Source organism: Pongo pygmaeus, chromosome 10 (genome assembly GCF_028885625.2).
Source record: "Pongo pygmaeus isolate AG05252 chromosome 10, NHGRI_mPonPyg2-v2.0_pri, whole genome shotgun sequence".
NCBI lineage: Eukaryota > Metazoa > Chordata > Mammalia > Primates > Hominidae > Pongo > Pongo pygmaeus.
In genome coordinates this window covers 10,163,038-10,184,581 of record NC_072383.2, presented here as the reverse complement: position 1 = coordinate 10,184,581, position 21,544 = coordinate 10,163,038, and the positions used below count along the sequence as shown (strand labels likewise).

Sequence of the window (21,544 nt, the reverse complement as noted above, 5' to 3'; positions counted from 1 at the left end):
ATGTTGCTCAGGCTGGTCCCATACTCCTGAGCTCAAGCAATCTTCCTACCTCGGCCTCCCAACGTGTTGGGATTACAGGAGTGAGCTAGCATGCCTGACGCCTGGTATCGCTTTTTACAAGAGGTATATGTATTCAAACTTCCTGACCTTTATTCAGATGTTTGCCCTGCCTGAAAAACATTGCCTTCTCCTTTCTCCTCTTAGTCACCTGCCTGAAAAACATCGCCTTCTCCTTTCTCCTCTTAGTCACCTGCCTGAAAAACATTGCCTTCTCCTTTCTCCTCTTAGTCAATATTTACCTTTTCTTCAAATATTAATGTAAATCTTAATCCAATTGATTGTTATTTATTATTTAACTTTTTACTTACATATGTTTCGTATACATATGCCTGATCAACTTTGCGGTATGACTGCAGACTAACACATTTTTTCCTTCAGTTTCCCTACTGTTTGTAACAAAAGCTCTGCTGTAATTTTGGTCTGATAGTTATTAATTGTTTAGTTTATTAACTTTAAAAAAAGATCATTTCACTTTGAAATCCACATGTTTAAGCTTTCTGTAAATGAAGGAGAAAATATTAATTATGCTTTTTTATGACAGGAAATCCTACCATTTCCAAATTAAACAGTATTTAGTATTTGTGGAAAGCCTGGTAAGTCAAAGGCGAACAGCTTTAGTTTAAAAGTGGTATACATTAAAAAGTCTGTGAATAGCTATCACCAGTTGCAAAATACTCACTTCCTTTTGTTTCTGTCTGGAATCATTATTATAACACCCACAGTGGTCAACATCTTGTTGTCTTTCTCTTTTACACATATTTTACATGTGTAAAATATATACAGGCCATCCCTGTATATTGATCAGTCTTAACCACAATGTTATGTATTCCACTAATTTTCATTCTTACTGCATGTACTCCTTGTCATTGTTATTAGCGTCTTTAACTCATTCTTCAGCCATAAACATAGATAATGGAGTCTATGAAAGACATCATAATGTAGTGGAAAGAATTTAGAAACCGGGTAAATGGTACTACTTTTTACAAGAAGCATGATGATTAAAAAGTTCCTCAAATTGCCGGGGGCGGTGGCTCACACCTGTAATCCCAGCACTTGGGAAGGCCGAGGCGGGCGGATCATGAGGTCAGGAGATCGAGATCATCCTGGCTAACACGGTGAAACCCCGTCTCTACTAAAAATACAAAAAATTAGCCGGCCGTGGTGGCGGGCGCCGGTAGTCCCAGCTACTCAGGAGGCTGAGGCCCGAGAATGGGGTGAACCCGGGAGGCGCAGCTTCCAGTGAGCCGAGATCACGCCACTGCGCTCCAGCCTGGGTGACAGAGTGAGACTCCGTTTTTTTTTTAAAAAAAAAAACACAACAAAAAAAACTTGCTCAAATTACTTAAACTTCTCTTCCCATATGCAAATCGGGATTATAATGCCTGTCATACATATATGCTTCACTCATTCAACAAATATGTATCGGGTAACACAGGAAGTCCTCACTTAACGTCATCAATTAATAGATTCTTAGAAACTGTGACTTAGGTGAAGCAAGGTAGAACAAAGCCAATTTGATCATAGGCTAATGGATATAAACAAAAGCTAAGTACTTACAGCACATTTCTGGTCACAAAAACATTACCCAACTTGTAAATAAAGACTCAAAACCCTTCTAATAGTAAGCATTAAAACAATTATGGATTATACATAATACGTACATTCAGGAAAGATGAATAAAAACAAGTAAGGTAATTATTTACTCAACTTTTGGTCAAACAGTGGGTATTGGTGTTCATAGTAGTAGGTTAAATCAAGGAATAGGTATTTGCAAAGCAAAAAATTGTCAGCAGCACCTTCTAAACGATGTAGGTCAACAAGACAATCGCCTGTAGAGTGGGCTCCCTGAGTGCTTTCAGACTGCATTGCTTATTGTCTTGCATTTGTATAGTTATTTTCTATTCTACAAATTCCTATTTTACAATAATTTGTATTCATTCATTCATTTTCCGATCTGCTTATTCCAGCTCTATGGTTTAGGTGTCCAGAGCACATCCCAGCAATTCAGGGACAAGGTGGGCACTGACTCTGGACAGGCCACCATCCCATCACAGGGCACACTCACACACACGCCAGCATTCACTCACACTGGGACCATGTAGACATGCCAATTCACCTAACGTGCACAGTTTTGGGAGGTGGGAGAAAACTGGAGGACCTGGGGAAAACCCATGCAGACAGAGGAGACCGTGCAAACTCCACACGGTGGCCCCAGCCAGGAAGCAATTTTTTTCCTCAACAACACTATAACGAAACAACCTTATACAAAAGGATGTTACTCGAGAACCTGCTTTAAATAAATGTCTGTCACTATTTTAGAGCCATGAAACATTTTCTTCTGGGGATAAAGGACGAAAATTTTATTACCGAAGATAACTATGTGTCGGATAGTGATCGACGTTATAGAAAAGAGTGAAGCAAGGAAGAGGGACAAGAATGTGGGCTGGTGTGTAGTCAGGTATGGAAGATGTTCGAAATGTTTTTTTTTTTTTTTTTTAAAGAAGTTCACATAGCTAAAATCTAACACTCTGCTTCATAAAGACTAGCCTCATGATTTTTCTTCATGAATACTCAGCACCAATTTCAGTGTGTGAAACATAATTAACATTCATTAAATATTTCCTTTAAAACAGACAATTTAGAGTGTTCTTAATCTGTAAAATATTAAATGAATAAAAGGTTTTATTTTAAATTCAATTTCATCAGGAAATTTGGAATAAAGAATTTTTTTAGGCCAGGCGCAGTAGCTAAAGCCTGTAATCCCAGCACTTTGGGAGGCCGAGGCGGGCGGATCACGAGGTCAGGAGATCGAGACCATCCTGACTAACACGGGGAAACCCCGTCTCTACTAAAAATACAAAAAAAATTAGCCGGGCATGGTGGCGGGCGCCTGTAGTCCCAGCTACTCGGGAGGCTGAGGCAGGAGAATGGCGTGAACCCGGGAGGCGGAGCTTGCAGTGAGCCAAGATCGTGCCACTGCACTCCAGCCTGGGTGACAGAGCGAGACTCTGTCTCAAAAAAAAAAAAAAAAAAAAAAGATTTTGTTTAGCTGTATATAGTTTCCTTAGTGAAGAAAAGGAGAAGAGAATAAGATATTCAAGCAGGGTTAAAATATTGAAGCAGAAATAACATAAGCTAATAACGGGCCTTGGAGGGTGATTAAAAGGTAACTAGCAAAGACTCTGGATTTGGGAAAAGGAAAAGAAGCATTTGTGATATCTATCTCTCTTTCCTGCAGTTCTCTGCTTAATTTTTGCCGAGTAACTCAACTTACATTTATAGAATGTGGGGAGGGAGCAAAATTAGAACTCAATGTTATCAAGGGCTAGTTCCTTTGGCCCTGAGAGTCTCTGTCTTCACTCAGTTTGCTTCTAACACCACAAAGTCATGTGAGGGGGATACACAAAAAGGCAAACATATATTTTGTGGAACACGGATAAGATATAAGACTCTCAGACTATGGCTGGAATGATCAAAGATCCAAAAAGCAAGGTTAAATTACAATGAGAAAGAGGAATGAAGCAATGGAAAGTCCAGAGCCTGAGATATAGGAAAGGAGTATCTTCAAAGGTGGAGTGTTAACCCACTTCAGGCATTAAATATACATTTCTAAGCATTAAGGATCAAGAACTAATCCTGGCACATGCCTGGTGGTTTACAAAAATAAATGGGACACATTTTATAATGAAATCACCTGCTCAAGTCCTAGAGAATGTGGAAACCTCAACAAAGCAATCTAATGGTTATCTTTAATACCATCTTAAAGTTTTTGTTAATAAACAAAAATGTTTACAATAATTAAAAAATTGTCTCAATGTCCTTGGATCTTACCTTTACATATCTGATTTAATGTAACAAATTAAGTTTTCATATGTACCTGTTTGGTACCTAAGAGAACAGAGTAAAGCTTTATTGGAAAACTGTCATTTGAACTATAACCTTCACACATTTTCTTTTCTCTCTGTTACTTTGTCACAGTTATTTATTTAATTATTTTTTAGTGTTTCTGTATATTTTAGGTAACAAAACACTAAAAGAAGGCAGTGACCAAAAGAACCTGAAAGAGAGGGGTTATTGTGACAGAATAGCCTCAGGACTTGCTGATGAGTAGATGTAGAAAGGAAGGAAGAGAGGGAGGATCAAACCCCATTCCAACCCCAATCTTCCAGAAAAGCCTGAGGATTAGTGATGGGAGAGCAAAGAATCTCTTTTAGCTGAAACAGAAGTTATGAGAACAGAAGCAGTGGTAGCTGAATGGTAAGTGACTGAATTTACCCAGCTTATGATTGGGAACCTCTGAATATTCTAACTGAGATAAGAAACACAGCAACAAAAATGGTGTTGGGATTTAATGTTTTTTAAAATTTTTAGTCTTTTCTTAAAATTTGGCATTTATTTCAAATGTGTTTTTTTTTTAATTAAGAATTAGTTTTGGTAAAAATATTTCAATCATACTAAGTTTGGCTTTCCAAAATCAGGGAATGTATTTTATGCGTTCTATGCTTATTCTTCACCTCATTCTCAAAGTAATTTGAAGAGTATAGTGAAAGAAATTTAGAATGAAAGATAATTTTAAGTGAATTGACAAGAAATTCAGAGTGAAGGAGATAGCAGGGGAGAAAAAAAATCTATGGGCTATGCCAAAGGGCATGTTAATAAACAAAATATCTGCTACTGCAGCCCACATAATCACTATATTGAAAAGTCTGACACTCTGCTAATTAAAGAAAAATAGAATTCAAATTATTTATAAGGTAAATGCCTACTTCTTAAAGCTTTGCTAGTCATGGTGATTTAACAAAAATAAAAATCTGCCATAAAACTAAGTAAGAGCTACTCTATGGCAAAATAGACAACATCCTCCCCAATATTCTTATGATAAATGCGTCAGCTAGCTTTGAATGGCTGTTCTTATAACTACTTTCAATGCAAGCTAAAATAATGTAAAAGCCCATTTCATAAACTTAAATGTGTGCAATACATATTATATTGTGATGAAAGGGTGCTAAGGAACCATTCAATCTTAAATATTCATCTAAGCACCGCTGTACTTGAAATGAAGTGATTTCATCAAATCAAAATTCTTCCATTCCAGGAAACTCACTTTAAAGCACAAACACTACTAAAGAACAATGCAGCAAGTCACCAACTCTGTATTATTTTACTTGATTTGATAGTTTTCCTTCAATTCCTAAATCTAAGCAATATCAGGCCTGCCTCATGTGGATCTTTCAAATAAAAAAAATGTATGAAATATGCAAGAAGTTGTGTAAATTCTAGGTCATAATCAGGAATGATCTCTTCCAACACAAGACTATGAAACAGCTAATTTAGCCCCTATCAGATCCAATTATATTACACTTGCTTCTCACAATGAGATAAACTATATATCTGCTGGTGAGCTATCCATGAATTTTCATCAGAAATCTCTCATTTGAGCAATGTAATTTAGACTAAGCTAGGGCTAAGATAAAGCATGAACCTTTGTTCTTAGAAAGGATACACATGATGGAATGTCCCTTTATTTAGTGTTGAAGATAAAAAAAAAAAGCAGGAAGCAAATACCTTACCTACTCCTTTACCACAAGTTATTATTATTTTTGTGTTTTTGTGTTCAAGGTCCATGTATCTCTGAGCAGCTATGAAAAAGCTTCCTGGAAAACAATAAGCAAAGGAAAACAAATGTGTCCCATCTCACATGGTTCTACCCTACTAGAGACAGGAAGATCATACACTGACAGATACTGAAATTGTAAGAGTTGGAAACTACATTTTGCAAAGTCATTGAACTCTGAGAGCAGTTGCAGTACTCGGGAAGCCATGCAGGATGAAGATGGATATATCACCTTAAATATTAAAACTCGGAAACCAGCTCTCGTCTCCGGTAAGAATGCTCAGAGCCAATAATTTGGAAATTAATTTAAAAATGAGTTGATTCGGTTTTTTCTTTTTCTACTATTGATAATATATATAGTTTAATTTCTTTTTCTTGAATGATGTTAATGCTCTAAAGCATTTGAATAGTGTTTTCATAAGCTCATACAGACCTATTTAGATTACAAACATCCAATATATGCGCAGGGAAAATTGCATTAAGGTTCTGAGCGTTTAATGCTCGAGGGCACAGAAGTCAAGGGGTAAGGGGAAAGAGTGGAAACTTCATTTTCTACATGTGAGCAAATGAGTGTGATTCTTCATTTGCTGTTTATTAAAGCAATTATTTATGGCATGGGTGGGCATAAAACAAAACAAAACAAAAAAGACAAACACACCAGGCCTTAACAGTAAGTAATATTTTAGCTTGGAGGGGTAAAGTCCATTGGGGATGAGGACGGATGTGTAGTATGGGGGTGGGCCATGCCTATTGTTGATGATCATCAGGAGAACACAGGTGAGATCTGCCAGCAAAGCTCTTTCTATTACTTGGAGGACCCTGAGAAGGCAGGGGCAGGGGCAGGGGTAGGGGTGAGCCTTCTCCACAGCTAACCCATACTGCCTGCTCCTTGATATCTTTATTGTATGCCTACAGTTGGCCCTGCATCGTCCTCCTGGTGGCGTGTGATGGCTTTGATTCTGCTGATCCTGTGCGTGGGGATGGTTGTCGGGCTGGTGGCTCTGGGGATTTGGTGTAAGTGTTGACTCTGCCAGAAATTTGATTGGAGGAATGTAATACTGAAGGGTCATGGCATATCCCACTAAGCTTCTCAATGGTCACTATTTGTCTATTTGTCACTTCTCCAATTGTCCTACAGATAGTTGCCAAGAGAATCTCAATAAAGGAGAACGCTGACCATTTCCTTGTGATTAAAATAAGATTTTAAGATTTTAACTAATTAAAAGTTATTTTTAAGAATGTAGTACTGGCCTTTAAGATTCTTCTCAGTGTGGATCCAAACTATTTTTAAAAACTTTTTTGTCCCTTTTCCTATCTTGCATATCCTAAGAACCAGCCAAAGTGGAGTTTTTCAATTTCATGTATAAATTCCATGTTCCCTTGTCTGAAATTTTTCTCGTTCTATTCTCTCTACCTAAAATTTTCTGTTTCTCATTTTGTTTACTAAATTATTGTGCATTTCTTCTTTCTGTAATTCTCACGGCCCTCCAATAGCACATCGTAGTCTGTGTAGTTGTTGCTTGTTTGTGTATTTGTTGATTTTTTTAAAAGATGTTAGAATCTAACATTTATCCTCTTGTATTTCTTTATTATTTACCTGAATATCACAAGCACTTTAAGCATAACAAGAAATCAGTGCGCATTTTTAAATGAATGAATAGTTTGGCATGACAGAAAGAACAGAAAATAAGAGGTCATTCACCTCTGTTAACTCAACTGAGAAGCTTGTATTCAAGCAAATGAATACAGGCTCTGGGGATGTTATCAATGTTGGGATTTTTTTATTTGTGATTGTCTCCTTCAAATAGTTCACTTATTAACCCTCGGGTGTCAGTTCTGTGTATTTCTTAATTTGTTCTTTATAGCCCCTTCACACTTTTCAACATTCATTTAATCATGTGTATCTAGTAAAGTCTTCATATATTGGCAATGTTAATGAAATGAAAATTCAATGACAGATCTTTGCATCATTTCTATGGTTCTAATTTCAAATTATTATTATTTACTTTTTAAACCTAGCTGTCATGCAGCACAATTACCTACAAGACGAGAATGAAAATCGCACAGGAACTCTGCAACAATTAGCAAAGCGCTTCTGCCAATATGTAATAAAACAATCAGAACTAAAAGGCACTTTCAGTAAGTATTGTTTTTTTCACCTCTTCATCTCTCCAATTCCTGGAGCATTTCTCTGATGGCAACCGAAGGGAGTCTTGAGATCTGCAGAAAACATTGAATGTGGAGAAAATGTAAGCCCAATTTAGAAAAAATACACCATTCCTGTGCTTGGTTTCCCCAGAAGGTCATAAATGCAGCCCCTGTGACACAAACTGGAGATATTACGGAGATAGCTGCTATGGGTTCTTCAGGCACAACTTAACATGGCAAGAGAGTAAGCAGTACTGCACTGACATGAATGCTACCCTCCTGAAGATTGACAACCAGAACATTGTGGTAAGAAGATTCTTATGTCAAATATTTTGGAGGCAAGGCAGAGAAACCTCAAATGTAACACTTGACCCTTTTTGTTTTTTACATTTTTCTTAACATCTTTCAGTTTGTACTAATCTAAGACCCTTATGAAACCTAGTAAGAATTACAGAACCCAAATATTCAACCCAATCATAATATTCTACAACATTGCTAGACTTGATCAGTCAAATTGACTTGTCCCTTCCTGACAGCTCAGGCCTTAGTGGGTCACACATGAAGAGTCAGCCCAGTGATGTTCATATTTATTTGTGTCCTCTGTTGTTCTAACTTGCTGTGTTGTCCACTTACTGTTTCTGTGGACTCAGACGCATACAGAAGATATCCAGTTACATAAATTAGCTTTTCTTTCCACTCCAGCAAAATAAGATAGTTTTCTAAAATCTCAGCTCTAGTATATAGAGATTAATTCGAGACATATATGCATGTCCTTAATTTGTATTAGTCTAGGCAGATGCCAGGTTGAAGATTTATAACTAAAAGTAGTCATGCAACTTTTTCAGAAAAAGAAATTGTATAGTTGGATTTCAGGTAGAATTCATCTGTCAGTTCCTATTGGGAAGTATATAATATTGATATATTTTAAAGAAAATATTAGGATATAACAGAAAGGTTCCCAGTGGCTCAAGCTTTAAGAAATAAACAGTGACATGTGACTTTCACACAATATCTCCTGTGGAATGCCATTTTGAGTCTCACATATCTGTCAAGAAGCTCAAGTCATTTTTTATTTACCAAGAATTTATTTACCACTTTTTATTTACCTCCCACTTGTTATTCTGGGAGGTCTGAGAATATATAAGCATTTGGCCTTCACATAATTTTGTTACCCACAGATTGATTGATTCACTTATTCCTTCATTAATTCAGCAACTATGTTCTGAAACTATTCCAGAATTTGGACCTATGCAGTTAATAAGACAGAAAGAAAAATCTTTAATCTCAACAAGAGTATATTCTAGTTAAAGCAACAGCCAAGAAACAAAACAAATGATATAGTATATAGTTTAGTAGATAGTGATAATTGCTAATTAGAAGAAAGTAATAGGGAAAGGTAGATGTACTTTATTTATAAATCCTTTTGAGAAAGACATCATAAATGCCTTTATCCAATTAACTAAAACAAGTTAATACTTCTATATGTAAGATTTTATAGGCAAGCTGAGCAATAACCAAAGCAGGTAGGGCTTTAACTCTAAGGAATATACAGCTCATCAACAATGTATTTCTTTGTGTTTCCTTTCTCTGCTTACATTTATTCCTTTGAATCATATTTGGTATTCTATTTGGGAGTATAATCCTCAACTGATTGAAGATCTAAATATATGTTATAAACACAAAGGAGGATTAGAACATCAGCTATTTTGTGTACAATTTTACCTGTGTCCTATAAGTTTTTTTTAAGTTCTCAGACAAGTCAAATTGGTACAATTTCAAACATCAAATGTAATCCATTAATATTAATATAGACATGTAATCCAACATTTTTTGTCCAGTGTCTTACCATGAAGCTTTGTCTATCATTACCAAGAGCTGTGGAGGGATTCTGACCATTGTGTTTATTTATGTTTACAATAGGAATACATCAAAGCCAGGACTAGTTTAATTCGTTGGGTCGGATTATCTCGCCAGAAGTCGAATGAGGTCTGGAAGTGGGAGGATGGCTCGGGTATCTCAGAAAATATGTAAGTCACTGGACACTTAGAACAGGAGGCAGTACTAGAAACTCTTATTCTTGAGATTCCCTTTTCTCTCAGTCCAAGTCACTACTATGGGTTATAGAAGCAGCAGCTGGGTCACTTACCTGCTAATTCAAACAAGACAGCACTGGTCATAAGACAATTCTTTCCCCTCTCTCCCATTACTTTGCTCTTTATCTAAGCCACAATCCACCTTTATCCCTGATATTATTCCCACTCATTTTTACATTCAACTTTACCATGGAACACTGTGTGCATGTATGTGTATGTGTGAGTGTGTGTGTGTGTGTGCGTGCATGCGCATGTGTGTGTTTTTGTGTTTTGCTTGCTCTGATTATCTTCACATATTTTTAAAACAAAATTTCATATCATTATTTTACAGTTGAAAGTTGTTACCCTGAGAGTCCTTTTGAGTTTTCAATATTGTTTTGCATATTCTTCTATTCTGGGAGTCTCCAAGAATTCGATACATTGTATTTCACAAGATAATTCCAATGTCCATTAACGAAGCTTTGTCCTTCTACAAACAACCCAGGCAAAGAGACTAATTGCATTGAGTGGAGTTGCTTCCTATATGGCTTTCCAATCTCCAGTCTCAACATCTTTTGTTCATCCTGTATATCAAAACTGCAGTCTCTCTTCAATTAAAATTTAAACTGATAACCAAAACTTATCTAATCTGATTATTACTCAAATTATGAATTAAAATTTTAAACAAATATTTATTAAGTACTTACTATAGATAGGATCTTAAGATACTACAACTACAAGCAAGCCTCTTCACAGACCTTGGGCTTTATCTCCTATCTTCTATTGCTTGCTGCCTCATTTACAATATTGCAGGCAAATTAGTGTTCTTTACATTCTTCCAAGAAATCAAACTCGTTTTGCTGCCTTAAGGCTTTTGTCTTGCTATTTTCTTCTAGAATGCTCTGCCTCCACCACTCCATGACCATCTCTCCACTGAGACTTAAGTCTCTATTTAAACATCGCTTCTTCAGTGAGGTTAACTCTACCCAAACTAAATTAGCCTCCCTTAAACCCATATCCATACAGTCCACCACTGTTTTGTTTCTTTGTAACTCTTACCACTGTCTGAATTTTTCTTGTCTATTTTTTGTAGGCTTCTTACTGGTATCGCCCCACTTAAACGAAAGTTCCCCAACAAGAAAGACATTAGCTTTCTTGTCTTTCTTTATCAGTGTATCCTCAGCACATAGAACAACTTTGCCACATAGTTCTGCAGATATTTTCCAAATAAACTAATAAGTATATATTCCTTGTCCTCTCATTATAAGCAGTTTAGAAAGAAATAAATATAACTTAACAGACAATTACAATACAGCCTGCTGTGTTAGATGATTTATCTTGTAACATAAATCCTGATTTCAAAACTACGGAATCAACTCACTTTTCCATGAGCGTATTCCCATCTAGTGCAGCTACTTTCCTGTAGGGCTCTTCCATCTCCTGTCAGTTCATCTAAGTCCTGACCTTCCATCAATATTGAACTAAAGTCTGATCTTGTAGATAATGTGTTTTCCCATTATTTTGGAGCCATCTCCATCACTTCTTCAGGGCTCCTATTGTACCTAGTGTTCCCTTGCTCCTAATTTTATGCTACATGAAATTGATATTGGGCTTTTCAAATATGCATACCTTGTACTGCCAAGCAGGGTGGAAGTTTCTCAACAACGAAAATCGTTTTTTGTTTTTGTTTTTTCCTACTTTCCTCAGTCTCCATTTGGTGCATCAAACTACTATACACAGAGTTTGATTACTGATTGTTTGCTTAGTTTTCAAAGGAATTTACTCTAACTTTCCCATTCACAGGTATGAGTTTTTGGAAGATGGAAAAGGAAATATGAACTGTGCTTATTTTCATAATGGGAAAATGCACCCTACCTTCTGTGAGAACAGACATTATTTAATGTGTGAGAGGAAGGCTGGCATGACCAAGGTGGACCAACTACCTTAATGCAAAGAGGTGGACAGGATAACACAGATAAGGGCTTTATTGTACAATAAAAGATATGTATGAATGCATCAGTAGCTGAAAATTGCTTATTTCTCCCTTTCTTCTCATTGGAGTTATTTTTAATATTATCTTTCCTATCAGAATTACCTAGTCCCTTCTTTGAATATACAGAAGCCATCATGTGAGTTTATCATTTGCTTCCCAATTGTTCTATTTTCTTTTAATTTTATTTCTTCTTGTCCTCCATTTCTGATTAAACATAGTATGATTTACTGCATCTTCAGATATACACATATAAAATCAAAATCAGGCCAATATAGGTTAGGGCTTAATTAATATAAGTTGTGCAAAATATCTATGTTTGAAATCTGTCCAAAATATCTAAGTTTGAAAGGTAGTGTAAGATAGTAAAAAGAATATTAAACTTAGAATCAGCAAAATAATTTAGATGTCAATTAACTAAATTACAATCGTGAACCAGTTTCATAGCCTTTTTAACTTCCCTTTTCTCATATTTAAAATAGGAATAATAACACCCATCTTTTATACCTCACAGTTCTACAACCTAAAATAAAACTTTAGAGTGTTAACTGTACCAGAAACTCCATGAAAGCGAACACTATGACTTCCCCATTCACTATTCTATTACCAGCACCAACCTGAGACCCTGGCTCACAAAACAGAGAGATATTTGTTTCTCTTTGTATAAGATAGTTCATGAAAAAAATACCTCAATAATTAAAACATTACACCAATAGAATTACTATTCCAAGTCTACCTCTGGTTAGATTCAACAGTAGTAATTTTCTGTGCTAGAGAAGGAAAAGAAAGTTTGCAACAAAACTCACGGGGTTTGTAAAATGAATAAATGCTTCTTAACAAGTTTCAGAGGCTACTAGACAGAAGGACAAGTAAAAATGCTTTAATTAGTATTTTGCTAACAGTTCTGTGCTTTATTTTTGCTGAGTAACTCAGGAAGTATTTACAGAATATGTGGAAAGGCACCCTTTCACAGGATAATAGGCAAAAATTGCATTTCTTTCCCACAGCTTCCCTTTTTTAACTAGTGGCTACAATTTATGAACATGATTCTCAAACATCTCAACGGAGGTGTTGGTTAAAACACAGAGAAACCAAAGAGGAAACTCAATGCCGATGTTACTCAGTGGGAAGACTGAGGAGACACAGAGACCTGGGTTTTTACCAGCATCATGACACAATTCTTATACAAGTAGTCTTTAATACAGTTAGAGAAATACCACTACTTTAGAACTTACTCTCTATCTGGCTTTGGATAAGTAATTTAGTGTCTTTAAAACTCTATTTTCTCACCTTGAAATGGGTTTAATATTATTACCTTGCTCATAAGTTAATTGTGAAGCTCATTTAATATGGTTATATAAAGTATCGATCAGAATACCAAGTATGTAATATATACTCAATAAACATGTGTTACTCTTCAAGCTTTGTGCGCTAACAAAGACACTTGAATCTTTTTTCTAGACTATCAATAATTAAGCAGATTTGGAGAGCTTAGGAAAAATAACAGAAATACCTCAAATTTTACTTGTTACTTCAAATGTCTGGAGATCTTGTATTTGGGTGATGGTATCAGTATGTTTTTTATTTTGAATCGTCTATTTAGAGAAACTAAATAGGAACTAATAATTCAGAAAACTGTCCAAAATTAGTACCTCTCGACTTTGTTTCATCTCCCCAAAATGGAAAAGCATATGTGTATACATCACTATAGCACACATAAACTTAGAAAAATAATATCTTAGTGCATAGCAACAATACAATTAAAAATGTAGGCCAATCACTGTGATTCTTTTTCTGGCATTCATATCTAAAATATCTTATACATAAAATCAAAATAGCACAAATGTTAGTAGCACAGATCAGACCACCTCATTTCAAATACTAAATCTTCTAGATGTTATCTAAGTGAACTCCAGCAAAATTTGACTTCTGTCTTCTTCAGTTTAAAACTAACTTACAGGCATGCCTCGGAAATATTGTGGGTTCAGTTCCAGACCACCACAATAAAGCGATTATTGCAATAAAGTGAGTCGCATTAATTATTTGCTTTCCCAATTCATGTAAAAGTTATGTTTGAGCTACAATGTCTTCTATTAAGTATGCAACAGCATTATGTCTGGAAAATGTACATAGTTTTATTAAAAAATACTTTATTGCTAAAAAATGCTGATTATTTGAGTCTTTAGTGAGTGAAAATCTTTTTGCTGGTGGAGCGTCTTGCCTTGATGTTGATAGCTGCTGATGGATCAGAGCAGTGGTTGCTGAAGGATGGGGTAGATGTGGCTATTTTTAAAATAAGACAGTGGTGAAGTTTGTAGCATCAATTTAGTCTTCCTTTTACGAAATTTTTATCTGTAGCATGCGATGCTGTTAAATAGCATTTTACTCATAGTAAACTTCTTTCAAAATTGAAGTCAGTCCTCTCAAATCCTGCTACTGCTTTATCAACTAAGTTTATGCAATATTCTGAATACTTTATTAGCATTTCAACAATGTTCACAGCATGTTCACCAGGAATAATATTTGTCTCGAGAACCATTTTCTTTGCTCATCCATAAAAAGCAACTCCTCATTTGTTAAAGTTTCCTGATAAAATTGCATCAATTCAGCCATATCTTCAGGCTCCACTTCCAGTTTTAGTTCTCTTGCTATTTCCACCACATCTGCAGTTACTTCCGCCACTGAAGTCTTGAACCCCTCAAAGTCATCCATGAGGGTTGGATTCAACTTCTTCCAAGTGTCTGTTAATGTTGACGCTTTGTCTTCTTTCCATGAATCACAAATCTTTTTAATGGCATATATAATAATAATAGCTCTTATTATTTTGAGATACATCCTCTCAATACCTAATTTATTGAGAGTTTTTAGCATGAAGCGTTGTTGAATTTTGTCAAATGCCTTTTCTGCATCTATTGAGATAATCATGTGGTTTTTGTCATTGGTTCTGTTTATATGCTGGATTACGTTTATTGGTTTGCGTATGTTGAACCAGCCTTGCATCCCAGGGATGAAGCCGACTTGATCATGGTGGATGAGCTTTTTGATGTGCTGCTGGATTTGATGTGCCAGTATTTTATAGAGGATTTTTGCATCAATGTTCATCAGGGATATTGGTCTAAAATTCTCTTTTTTTGTTGTGTCTCTGCCAGGCTTTGGTATCAGGATGATGCTGGCCTCATAAAATGAGTTAGGGAGGATTCCCTCTTTTTCTATTGATTGGAATAGTTTCAGAAGGATTGGTACCAGCTCCTCTTTGTACCTCTGGTAGAATTCGGCTGTGAATCCATCTGGTCCTGGACTTTTTTTGGCTGGTAAGCTATTGATTATTGCCTCAATTTCAGAGCCTGTTATTGGTCTATTCAGAGATTCAACTTCTTCCTGATTTAGTCTTGGGAGGGTATATGTGTTGAGGAATTTATCCATTTCTTCTAGATTTTCTAGTTTATTTGCGTAGAGGTGTTTATAGTATTCTCTGATGGTAGTTTGTATTTCTGTGGGATCGGTGGTGTGATATCCCCTTTATTATTTCTTATTGGGTCTATTTGATTGTTCTCTCTTTTCTTCTTTATTAGTCTTGCTAGTGGTCTATCAATTTTGTTGATCTTTTCAAAAAACCAGCTCCTGGATTCATTGATTTTTTGAAGGGTTTTTTTGTGTCTCTATCTCCTTCAGTTCTGCTCTGATCTTAGTTATTTCTTGCCTTCTGCTAGTTTTTGAATGTGTTTGCTCTTGCTTCTCTAGTTCTTTTAATTGTGATGTTAAGGTGTCAATTTTAGATCTTTCCTGCTTTCTCTTGTGGGCATTTAGTGCTATAAATTTCTCTCTACACGCTACTTTGAATGTGTCCCAGAGATTCTGGTATGTTGTGTCTTTGTTCTTGTTGGTTTCAAGGAACATCTTTATTTCTGCCTTCATTTCATTATGTACCCAGTAGTCATTCCAGAGCAGGTTGTTCAGTTTCCATGTAGTTGTGAGGTTTTGAGTGAATTTCTTAATCCTGAGTTCTAATTTGATTGCACTGTGGTCTGACAGATGGTTTATTGTGATTTCTGTTCTTTTACATTTGCTGAGGAGTGCTTTACTTCCAACTATGTGGTCAATTTTGGAATAAGTGTGGTGTGGTGCTGAAAAGAATGTATATTCTGTTGATTTGGGGTGGAGAGTTCTGTAGATGTCTATTAGGTCTGCTTGGTGCAGAGCTGAGTTCAATTCCTGGATATCCTTGTTAACTTTCTGTCTCATTGATCTGTCTAATGTTGACAGTGGGGTGTTAAAGTCTCCCATTATTATTGTGTGGGAGTCTAAGTCTCTTTGTAGGTCTCTAAGGACTTGCTTTATGAATCTTGGTGCTCCTGTATTGGGTGCATATATATTTAGGATAGTTAGCTCTTCTTGTTGAGTTGATCCCTTTACTATTATGTAATGGCTTTCTTTGTCTCTTTTGATCTTTGTTGGTTTAAAGTCTGTTTTATCAGAGACTAGGATTGCAAACCCTGCCTTTTTTTGTTTTCCATTTGCTTGGTAGATCTTCCTCCATCCCTTTATTTTGAGCCTATGTGTGTCTGTGCATGTGAGATGGGTTTCCTGAATACAGCACACTGATGGGTCTTGACTCTTTATCCAATTTGCCAGTCTGTGTCTTTTAATTGGAGCATTTAGCCCATTTACATTTAAGGTTAATATTGTTATGTGTGAATTTGATCCTGTCATTATGATGTTAGCTGGTTATTTTGCTCGTTAGTTGATGCAGTTTCTTCCTAGCCTCGACGGTCTTTACAATTTGGCATGTTTTTGCAGTGGCTGGTACTGGTTGTTCCTTTCCATGTTTAGTGCTTCCTTCGGGGGAGCTCTTGTAAGGCAGGCCTGGTGGTGACAAAATCTCTCAGCATTTGCTTGTCTGTAAAGGATTTTATTTCTCCTTCACTTATGAAGCTTAGTTTGGCTGGATATGAAATTCTGGGTTGGAAATTCTTTTCTTTAAGAATGTTGAATATTGGCCCCCACTCTCTTCTGGCTTGTAGAGTTTCTGCCGAGAGATCGGCTGTTAGTCTGATGGGCTTCCCCTTGTGGGTAACCCGGCCTGTCTCTCTGGCTGCCCTTAACATTTTTTCCTTCATTTCAACTTTGGTGAATCTGACAATTATGTGTCTTGGCGTTGCTCTTCTTGAGGAGTATCTTTGTGGCGTTCCCTGTATTTCCTGAATTTGAATGTTGGCCTGCCTTGCTAGATCGGGGAAGTTCTCCTGGTTAATATCCTGCAGAGTGTTTTCCAACTTGGTTCCATTCTCCCCATCACTTTGAGGTACACCAATCAGACATAGATTTGGTCTTTTCTCATAGTCCCATATTTCTTGGAGGCTTTGTTCATTTGTTTTTATTCTTTTTTCTCTAAACTTCTCTTCTCGCTTCATTTCACTAATTTTATCTTCAATCACTGATACCCTTCCTTCCAGTTGATCGCATAGGTTACTGAGGCTTGTGCATTCGTCACGTAGTTCTCATACCATGGTTTTCAGCTCCATCAGGTCCTTTAAGGACTTCTCTGCATTGGTTATTCTAGTTATCCATTCATCTAATCTTTTTTCAAGGTTTTTAACTTCTTTGTGATGGGTTCGAACTTCCTCCTTTACCTCGGAGAAGTTTGATCATCTGAAGCCTTCTTCTCTCAACTCATCAAAGTCATTCTCCATACAGCTTTGTTCCATTGCTGGTGAGGAGCTGCATTCCTTTGGAGGAGGAGACGCACTCTGATTTTTATAATTTTCAGTTTTTCTGTTCTGTTTTTTCCTCATCTTTGTGGTTTTATCTACCTTTGGTCTTTGATGATGGTGACGTTCAGATGGGGTTTTGGCATGGATGTCCTTTCTGCCTGTTAGATTTCCTTCTGACAGTCAGGACCCTCAGCTGCAGGTCTGTTGGAGTTTGCTGGAGGTCCATTCCAGACCCTGTTTGCCTGGGTATCAGCAGCAGAGGCTGCAGAACAGCGAATATTGCTGAATCGCAAATGTTGCTGTCTGATCGTTCCTCTGGAGGGTTCGTCTCAGAGGGGTACCCAGCTGTGTGAGGTGTCAGTCTGCCCCTACTGGGGGGTGTCTCACAGTTAGGCTACTCGGGGGTCAGGGACTCACTTGAGGAGGCAGTCTGTCCCTTCTCAGATCTCAAACTCTGTGCTGGGAGAACCACTAATCTCTTCAAAGCTGCCAGACAGGGACATTTAAGTCTGCAGAGGTTTCTGCTGCCTTTTGTTCAGCTATGCCCTGCCTCCAGAGGTGGAGTCTACAGAGGCAGGCAGGCCTCCATGAGCTGCAGTGGGCTCCACTCAGTTTGAGCTTCCCGGCCACTTTGTTTACCTATGCAAGCCTCAACAATGGCAGGTGCCCCTCCCTCAGCCTCGCTGCCACCTTGCAGTTTGACCTCAGACTGCTGTGCTAGCAATGAGTGAGGCTCCTTGGGTGTGAGACCCTCCAAGCCAGGCACAGGATATAATCTCCTGGTGTGCCGTTTGCTAAGACCATTGGAAAAGCGCAGTAATAAGGTGTTAGTGACCTTATTTTCCTGGTGCTGTCTGTCACAGCTTTGCTTAGCTATGAAAGGGAATTCCGTGACCCCTTGTGCTTCCCAGGTGAGGCAATACCTTGCCCTGCTTCGGCTCATGCCCGGTGCACTGCACCCACTGTCCTACACCCACTGTCTAACAAACCCCGGTGAGATGAAGCCAGTACCTCAGTTGGAAATGCAGAAATCACCCGTCTTCTGTGTCGCTCATGCTGGGAGCTGTATAGACTGGAGCTGTTCCTATTTGGCCATCTTGGAACCCCAGCCTACAAAATTCTTTGGCTAAAAATTATTCAATGCATGGTGGACCTGTGTGGGATAAATTACCATATTCAAAGTCAAAAAACAAACTGGGAAAATGTAACTGTGGCTCATATCATCCAAAACTTTAACTTCACCAATATCAATGGAAAAGTACACCAATGGAATCAGATAATAGGGGTGGTTGCTAAAGACTCATAGAACAAAAAATGACAGTATTTAAAAAATCTATAGTATATTACAATGTAAAGATACAATTTAGCAATAGCATTAAAGTAAGTGATGAAATCACCCAAAGTGTATTTTACAAGAGGTCTGGAGAGGTCAGGTGCAGACGCCTGTTCCTCACTAAGCATCCTATCAGTACTCCATTTCTGTTTTGGATCAGGAGCCACTGACATGTATATAGGGCACCTCGGTACCAAGGAGCCAAAATGGAGTCTCTGTTGAAAATTTTTATATTCCTGCTAGGGAACCAGCCTTAGCAGCAGAGTTCTCTCAGCATCTCATTGTAACCAGGACAAAGCATCAATCACATTGTCATCAATAAACCATGCTAACAAGCTAGTATAATGTGGCCCCCAAATCCCCAGACTTGTGATTACAAAGCTACACTATGAATCAGTATGTTTCAGGCTTGTCTAGAGGTCAGTTCCATGTGGGAGCTTTAGAATTACTGCTCAGGCTGATTCTGGGTCTGCTGGAATTAATGTCCATGGTACAATAAAACAACAAGGAAAAGACAAGAAACCCAACAGGGAAAAAAATTACAAAGTATATAATCACAGACTCCATAGAAAAGGAAATACATCTGACATTTCTTTATATATATATAAATGCGAGTTTCAACTACAAACATAAAAAGATAATTGCAGCTTCAAATGATATGAGATATCATTTGCAATAGCATTTATGGATAGTAGATATTAGGTATTTTAAAGTAGCCAATATAATTTAAATGCACACAAATTTTGATCTAGACTTACCTTGATATTCTTGCACATGTGTGAAATTATGTATAACTAAAATTCCCTGTACTGTATTTCTTTCTGTAACACAAAAAGATAACAGTCCAAAAGGCAATAGAAAACTACTAAAATAAATCATGATGCATCCATACTATGAAATCCAATACACTTAAAAGGAAAGAATGAGAAAACTGTCTATATACTGATATGAAATTGTGTCCATATGTATATTTCAATGATAAAATAAAAGGTGCAAAGGCATGTAAACATATTGTTACCATTTGTGTAAAGGGGAGAGAGGAAATTTTATTTTTATTAGCTTTCATTTGTAAAATTTAATTTTGTTTCATTTCATTTATAAAATTCAAAATATCTCCTAAAGAATAAAAATAAATTGGTAAATCTTGCTGTTTTAGGAAAGTGAAATAGGGTGAATAAAAATGGGTGCAAAGAGACATTTTGTTCCACCGGTAACAGTATGTGTGCAATAAGTAGGTCAGATACACACACACGCACACACACACACACACACACAGTTCTATCCAGGCATTCAAATTTGTAAGTGTATATTTAATTCTAGCTCCAAATTTTCTAATATATTTAACATAGCTATTACTTTAGATTCAAGTTTAGATAGCTTTGAGCATAAAAATTTATTTGGAAAATAAGAGTATTTACCACAAAATTCTTACAACAATGCAGGACAAATCTCTTTTAAAAAATTCTATAAAGTTACTCCAGTTTAATCTTTATGTCCTTCACAAGCATTTTTAAATCTCCAAAAGTATATTTCTGCCTGTTGCATAGTTTGTCAAATATTCTACGGTTACTTACTTGGCATTTCATAATGCTTGTACATATAATTTAGAGAATTAACTTTCTTGTAGTGGATGCCATCTACATAATTGCCAATGAGAGAGGTAAAAAATCAAACATAGTTTCTTCTGATTAAAATTTAATCAAGTAAATGTTTGAAGGATCACTGTGTGCCCAACAACGTTTCTCTATGCAGCAGGCCATTGCAAGCTTGAGTGAGGCCCACCTCTGAGCCATCAACCTTGAATACAGTGACAATATCCAGTTTGGAGACCTACAAATCCAACATATTCTCCAACCCCACAAATACCATTGTCTATACTATTTATAGTATAACTTTAACAACGTTCGGGATATTGGTTAGCAGGGATTCCAAACAAAAAATATTGAAGAGCATTACACAACTCAACATCTGGCCCATGGAAGCTACTAATGAATAATTTCTTAGCCTAAATACAGGGACTGTCTAGAAACCAGAGTTGTGGAAGTTTCAGTGTCTTTCCTTCTATAAACCTGTGCCAGAAACACTTGGTCGAATTCTTGGTCTTTGATTCCCCTTTTACACATTTGACCATCCTTTTTTTGTGGCTATATTCAATCTTAAAACAGGTTCCATAAAACTGATTAAACATTAAGGCTTACTTCTTAATTGTATCAGAGTCCTAAACTAAGCATATTGTTCATTTACGTTCTTCTCCAATTTTCCTCATCAGCACGTTTTCAAATCACTCCTAAAGGTGCATTATTTGTTCTCTCCATTATAGATGAAATATTTTCTTATTTAACTCTCAGAATTTAAACATAAATTCAAGGCTTATTTTTCAATCCATCCAATGGTCCAGTACATTTCCAGCTAAATTGGGACAGTAAGATTAACTGACATGAAACAATAAGCAAACAAGTGAAAACTATAAATACTGAGAATTCAAAGAAAGGAAAGATTGATAGAAATGGAAAAATCTGATAAATTTTTATGCAAGAGGAAATATTTTGGTAAAGATATCCTCAAATTAATTTTACCTCTAAGTTAAAGATCCATTGCAGGTGGAAATTATTATAT

The 21,544-nt window shown here is 36.7% G+C and overlaps 1 protein-coding gene across 1 annotated transcript; it reads left to right on the top strand.

Moving 5' to 3' along the window:
• The first annotated feature begins 3,081 nt into the window (after positions 1–3,081).
• CLEC1B (C-type lectin domain family 1 member B) lies at positions 3,082–11,910 on the top strand. Its single transcript, XM_054443832.1, has 8 exons — positions 3,082–3,226; positions 4,080–4,317; positions 5,680–5,944; positions 6,590–6,688; positions 7,694–7,813; positions 7,974–8,128; positions 9,743–9,849; positions 11,698–11,910. The coding sequence occupies exons 3-8, from the start codon at positions 5,881–5,883 to the stop codon at positions 11,840–11,842; spliced, it is 690 nt and encodes a 229-aa protein (XP_054299807.1). The 5' UTR covers positions 3,082–3,226; positions 4,080–4,317; positions 5,680–5,880; the 3' UTR covers positions 11,843–11,910.
• The last annotated feature ends 9,634 nt before the right edge of the window (positions 11,911–21,544 follow it).

Bases quoted from the DNA above. Each gene is read 5' to 3' on its own strand.
- CLEC1B (XM_054443832.1), top strand. From the start codon at position 5,881: ATGCAGGATGAAGATGGATATATCACCTTAAATATTAAAACTCGGAAA. The intron at 8,129-9,742 runs GTAAGAAGATTC...TGTTTACAATAG, and splicing joins TTGACAACCAGAACATTGTG to GAATACATCAAAGCCAGGAC. The intron at 9,850-11,697 runs GTAAGTCACTGG...TCCCATTCACAG, and splicing joins TCGGGTATCTCAGAAAATAT to GTATGAGTTTTTGGAAGATG.